Source organism: Mirounga leonina, unplaced genomic scaffold, assembly GCF_011800145.1.
Source record: "Mirounga leonina isolate KUSES-001 unplaced genomic scaffold, KU_Mleo_1.0 Mir_171, whole genome shotgun sequence".
Taxonomy (NCBI): Eukaryota; Metazoa; Chordata; class Mammalia; order Carnivora; family Phocidae; genus Mirounga; species Mirounga leonina.
This window is the reverse complement of record NW_023270436.1, coordinates 16,713,756-16,719,755: the sequence shown is the minus strand read 5'-3', so window position 1 is coordinate 16,719,755 and position 6,000 is coordinate 16,713,756. Positions and strand designations below refer to the sequence as shown.

Below are 6,000 nucleotides of genomic sequence, written 5' to 3'. Positions count from 1 at the left end.
GGGGGGGGGGGGGGGGGGGGGGGGGGGGGGGGGGGGGGGGGGGGAGGAAGGAGCAGGGATGGTGCCCATTCAGAGCCAGGGCAGCCCCTGTTCACTCTTAGCCAGGCCTTTGTCCAGGCTGTTTGGAGACTTACTCAGATCAATAACCAGTGAGACACTGAAGGTCACAGGCTTAATTTCTGAAACCACCAAACACTAGCCCAGGTGGCCATTTTCCCAGTTAACTCACAGGAACTGCTCTGTTGGAGGGAAGCTAATTCTTGGTAGAGCTATCATGTGACTGTTGGATTGGAATGTCCTGGTTTCTGAATCAGCTTGGGAGCCCAGCAGACCACTGGTCACTGAGGGTGGTCCACTGGTCGTGGGGAAGACCCCACATCAGACAGCTAGTAGTGTGAATGCTGTGGGAGGATGGCTGTTCAGAGCGGCTTCTCATGGGGCCATCTGCATTGTGTTCTGGGCCGGGGATTGAAACCTAGAGGTGGGAGGCCGAGTTAGGATTTGGACTTTTCTCTTGGCTCAGGCACCTCCTCCAGCACATCAGCTGTCTCCCACAGACAACTTGGAGCAGGAGGATTTGAGAAAGAGACCGAGGAAGCCCTGGATCAGGGCTGCAGGGCATGATCTCAGGTGCCCTGGGCAGGTCTCAGGTGTTCAGGGACCTCTCTCCCCAAGGAGCCAACTCCATTCCTGTCCCAGATCCCCCACTCATCAGTATGCTCACTCTCAGCAAGTCATCAACCCCATGCTCTCAATGACAGTGTTGTTCTGTCTTCCCTATTGTCTCACTTAACAAAGGTATTGGCCTCACTGTGTCTGCTAGAGCTTTTCTTCTTTTTCTTTGGCAGTAAGTGCACTTAACCTCCAATCTAACCTTTTACTGATTTTCAAGCATAGACTACAGTGTTATTAATCACAGGCCCCATGTTGCAAAGTAGATTTCCTGAACTTATTTATTTTGTATCACTGAAACTTTGTACCGTATCTCCAATGTTTCCCTCTTTGTCCCTCCTCCCAGCCCCATTCTACTCTGTTTCTGTGTTGGACTATTTTAAGTTCCACGTACAAGTGACATTATGCCATATTTGTCTTACTGTGTCTGTCTTATTTCACTTAACACGACGTCCTCCAGGGCCACCCATGTTGTCAAAAATGTTGAGATTTCCTTCCTTTTAAGGCAGAATAATATCCCACTGTATGAATAGACCACATTTTCTTTATCCATTTGTTCATCAGTGGACATGAAGTTGTTTCTATAGCTTGGCTTTTGTGAATAGCGTTGCAGAACATGGGCAGATATCTCTCTGAAATCCAGACTAAAATTCATTTGGATTTATTATCCACAAGTGGGAATGCTGGATCAAATGGTAGTTCTTTTGTAAATTTTTGGAGGAAGTTCCATATTGTTTTTCATAGTGACTGCATCAGTTTACATTCTCTGCTGGGTGTTTTAAGGATATATGAACTATAAGATGTTCCTAAAGCCCACTCTGACTCAGGTGGCTTTGCCAGGCAAATGATGAACAATGGGATCCCAAGTTTGAACTCTGATAAAATTATCACTCATTTTTCTATGGTCTTCTGATACCAAGATGTCAACAGCTCTTTCTATTGTAATGCATTTCCCAGGGCCTACGAACAAGATCAGTAATGTAACCATCCAGAAATGGTTGAGAAGATCTGCTGTCCACCCCCAGACATGGGCCCGAAGGATCTGGAGCCATCGCACAGAAGTTCACCCTACTAAAGGTATCCTGAAAATTCATTCATTAAGCTGATTCAAGAATTATTCTAGGGGCACCTGGGTGGTGTCCAGCTCTTGGTTTTGGCTCAGATCATGATGTCAGGGTCATGAGATTGAGCCCTGTGTTGGGCTCCAGGCTGGGAATGGAGCCTGCCGAAGATTCTCTCTCCCTTTCCCTATGCCCCTCCCCTGCTCACACTCTCTGTGTCCAAAAAAAAAAAAAGAAGAAGAAGAAGAAGAATCATTATACTAGCTTGTCACTGTCCCATACTACAGACAAAAATACCAAGCCATATTATTTTTGATTCATGTGTGAAAATTTTAATTTAGTTGGTCACTCATCAGTTTGTAACCACAGTAGTAAAATTGCATTTGCAACTCAAGTGTGGTCACATTTAATGGTAGCTATAGTGAAGCTAACGTTTCCACATTAGTCTGTTGTTTGCAAAAATAGATCTTTTCTTATTTTTTAATTAATAAAGTTTATTACTTAGAATAGGCTTAGATTAACATAATAATTGAGCAGATAATAGAAAAAGGTTCCCTGGCGCCTGGGTGGCTCAGTTGGTTAAGTGACTGCCTTCGGCTCAGGTCATGATCCTGGAGTCCCGGGATCGAGTCCCGCATCAGGCTCCCTGCTCGGCAGGGAGTCTGCTTCTCCCTCTGAGCCTCCTCCCTCTCAGGCTCTCTGTCTCTCATTCTCTCTGTCTCAAATAAATAAATAAAATCTTAAAAAAAAAAAAAAAGAAAAGAAAAAGGTTCCCTATCACCCGTATCCCTTGGCGCACAATTTCCACAATTATTAAAACCTTCATCAATGTGGAACATTTGTCACAAATAACAAACCAGTGTAGAGATATTACTGTTCATTGACGTCACCATTTCTTTTAAGGTCTGCTCTGTATTGTGCAATAATATGGGTTTTGCAGGTGTGTCGAGTCATCATATATCCATCATGTACAGAGTAGGTTCACTTCCTTAAAAATCCTGTGTTTCACCTGCTAATGACCTTGCACTTTGTCTAGAAATCTGGGCACCTGTTGACCTTTCATCACATCGATAGCTTTCCTTTTTTTTTTTTTTTTAAGTTTTTTTTTTTTTTTGACAGAGAGAGAGATAGCGAGAGCAGGAACACAAGCAGGGGGAGTGGGAGAGCGAGAAGCAGGCTCCCCAATGAGCAGGGAGCCCGATGTGGGACTCGATCCCAGGACCCTGGGATCATGACCTGAGCCGAAGGCAGACGCTTAACGACTGAGCCACCCAGGCGCCCGATAGCTTTCCTTTTTCGAGAATATCGTAGAGTTGGAACCATAAACCATGCTGCTTTTCCAGACTGACTTCTTTCACTTCTGTCTATACAGTTAACATTCATTGATGTCTTTTTGTGACATGATAGCGCAATGATTTTTATTTTATTTTATTTTTATCACTGTTTTAGATAGAGAAAGAGTGACGGTGTGGGTGGAGGGGCAGAAGAAGAGGGAGAGAGAATCTTAAGCAGGCTCCATGCTCAGCACAGAGCCTGCCTGACATGGGGCTAGATATCATGACCCGGAGATCAGGACCTGAGCTAAATTCAAGAGTTGGATGCTTAACCGAGTGAGCCAACTATGCACCCCGATAGCTCAGCTATTTTTATTACAGAATCGTGTTTCATTGTATGGGAGTATGGTTAGTTGTTTATCCATTCACCTAGTGATGGACAGCTTAGTTGCCTCTAGTTTTGGTGTTCCTAAATAAAGCTGACATGAGCACTCCTGGGCCGGTTTTCGTGTGGACATAATTTTTCAACTCAACTGGGTAAATACCTAAGAGGGATATGGCTGGATTATACAGCAAGACTGTTAGGCTTTTTAAGATTTGATAGAAGTCGGGCGCTTGGGTGGCTCAGTTGGTTAAGCGACTGCCTTCGGCTCAGGTCATGATCCTGGAGTCCCGGGATCGAGTCCCACATCAGGCTCCCTGCTCAGCAGGGAGTCTGCTTCTCCCTCTGACCCTCCTCCCTCTCATGCTCTCTGTCTCTCATTCTCTCTCTCGCAAATAAATAAAATCTTAAAAAAAAATTAAAAAAAAAAAAAGATTTGATAGAAGTCACCAGTCAACCACCCTGGGGCCGGCACTTCCTTTCGCATATTAACTATTGATTAAGTGTCTTTGATACGTGCCTATTCAGATAATCTATTTCCCTTGTGTGGGTTTTGGTAGTTTCTGTCTTTGAAGGAATTGGCTTCTTTTGTTTAAGGTATCCTAGAATCTTACCATGTATTACTTTAGAATCCTTTCAACCTCCACAGGATCAGTAGTGACGACTCCTCTTCCATCTGTATTAATGTGTGTCTTCTCTCTTTCTTCATGGTGAGTCAGGCTAGAGCTTTATCCATTTGACTGATATTTACAAAGAACCAGCTTTTGTCTTGGTTTTGATTTTGTCTGAGAATTAGAAAGTTTTCCATTTCATTGGTATCTGCAATGATATTATTTTCTCTCTTGCTTGCTTTATATTTCATTACTCTTTTTTGCCTTGTTTTCTGTGGAGGACGCCTATTCACTTTAAATCTCTCTTATTTTCCAACACATGACACTCAGTACTATAAATTCCCCCAAGCACTGCCTTTCCATAAATTTTTGTCAATGTACATTTTCATCTCATTTAGTTCAAACTATTTGAAAGTTTCTCTTGAGACTTCTTCTTTGACCATCATGTTATTCAGAAGTGTATTTTTCAATCTCCAGCTATTGGGGGATTTTCCAAGATTTCTTCCAGTTGTTGATCTCTAGTTTAATTTCACAGAGGTCTGAGAGCAGCTGTTGTATTACTTCTCCTCTTTTCAGTGTGTTGAGGTGTGTTTTATGGCCCAGCATGTGGTGTCTTTTGCTGAATGTTCCAGGTGAGCTTGAGAAAACAGTGTGTTCTGCTAGAGAGTCTGTGCTCCAGGAAACCTGGATTCCCTGTGTTCCCTTTTCTGTCTCCTGAGGGCCATCGTTTGCCCTGTGTCCTCCCCTCTCTTATGGATCCCAGAAGAGTGGTTGATTTTGCAGTCTCTTCAGGCTTTTGTGTGTTCTTAGGATGGAGAGGTGATTTCCATGCTCCTGGCATGTGGAACCCTCTACTTTTGTCTTCACGTGCCTTCAACCTCCCTTCTCCTGAAATGTGTCTTGAGTTCAATATATTTGGGCACACGCTGCTTCCCTTCATATGACTAGTTTTCCATAACAGCTGAGAAGAATGTGTCTAGCTTGTTAAGCTTACATACCAAAACACACATTTTCTTTTATGTTACATCCTTTACATCGACCATTATCCCAAAGTATAGGTTTACAGAAATAACAGCAATAAGCTTTCACTCAACCTGTTACCCTCCCCAGAGGTATAGACTGGTGAAAATAGAGAATATATATATTTTTACATATATCCATCGAGTATCCCGCCTTTCACACACAATGAGAGACAAAGAAATCCATTGACAGAGACTGATAAGCAAGTACATAGGGAGTTAGTAACATAGATCAAAAAATAAAAGGTAACTTTTTTTTTTAAGATTTTATTTATTTATTTGACAGAGAGAGGCACAGCGAGAGAGGGAACACAAACAGGGGGAGTGGGAGAGGGAGAAGCAGGCTTCCCGCGGAGCAGGGAACCTGATGTGGGGCTCGATCCCAGGACCCTGAGATCATGACCTGAGCCGAAAGCAGACGCTTAACGACTGAGCCACCCAGGTGCCCAAAAGGTAACGTTTTGAGATGTAAAGAGAAATAAAAATTTATGCACATAGATAATTGCATATTTTGCATATAGAACTCCAGCTTTAAAAAAAGAACAAGACTCTATGAATGTTGTTTTGATGTCATGCACGACTCAGGTCCCCTGAGTCTTCATTCAGAGCTCTTTTCAAAGGTGAAGCTATGGTTATTGGCATGACATGGCAACAAGTCTTAGCTTGAGGAACTCACATTTAGGAGGAATAAATCAGACAAGATGATACAGTTTCACACATTTTTTAAAAAAATTTTATTATGTTATGTTAGTCACCATACAATATATCATTAGTTTTTGATGTGGTGATCCACGATCCATTGTTTTCGTATAACACCCAGTGCTCCATGCAGTACGTGCCCTCCTTAATACCCATCACCAGTTTCACATATTTTAGAACACCAATATGTTATGTAGATAATCCATCTTTCCCTAGTAAACTGGTGTTCCTCATGTTTGAACAGATAGCTGTTGGGGCAGACAACTTATACCTTCTGGAAGC

The 6,000-nt window shown here is 42.8% G+C and overlaps 1 protein-coding gene across 8 annotated transcripts in view; it reads left to right on the top strand.

Annotated features, from left to right (window-relative positions):
* The window catches only part of LOC118018563, a 41,226-nt gene that overhangs the window by 13,381 nt on the left and 21,845 nt on the right, over window positions 1-6,000 (top strand). For all 8 annotated transcript variants that reach the window (XM_035017167.1, XM_035017166.1, XM_035017164.1 and 5 more), the window contains one exon: window positions 1,630-1,749. In XM_035017167.1, coding sequence (XP_034873058.1) covers window positions 1,630-1,749 — 120 coding nt within the window. The remainder of the gene's footprint in view (window positions 1-1,629; window positions 1,750-6,000) is intronic.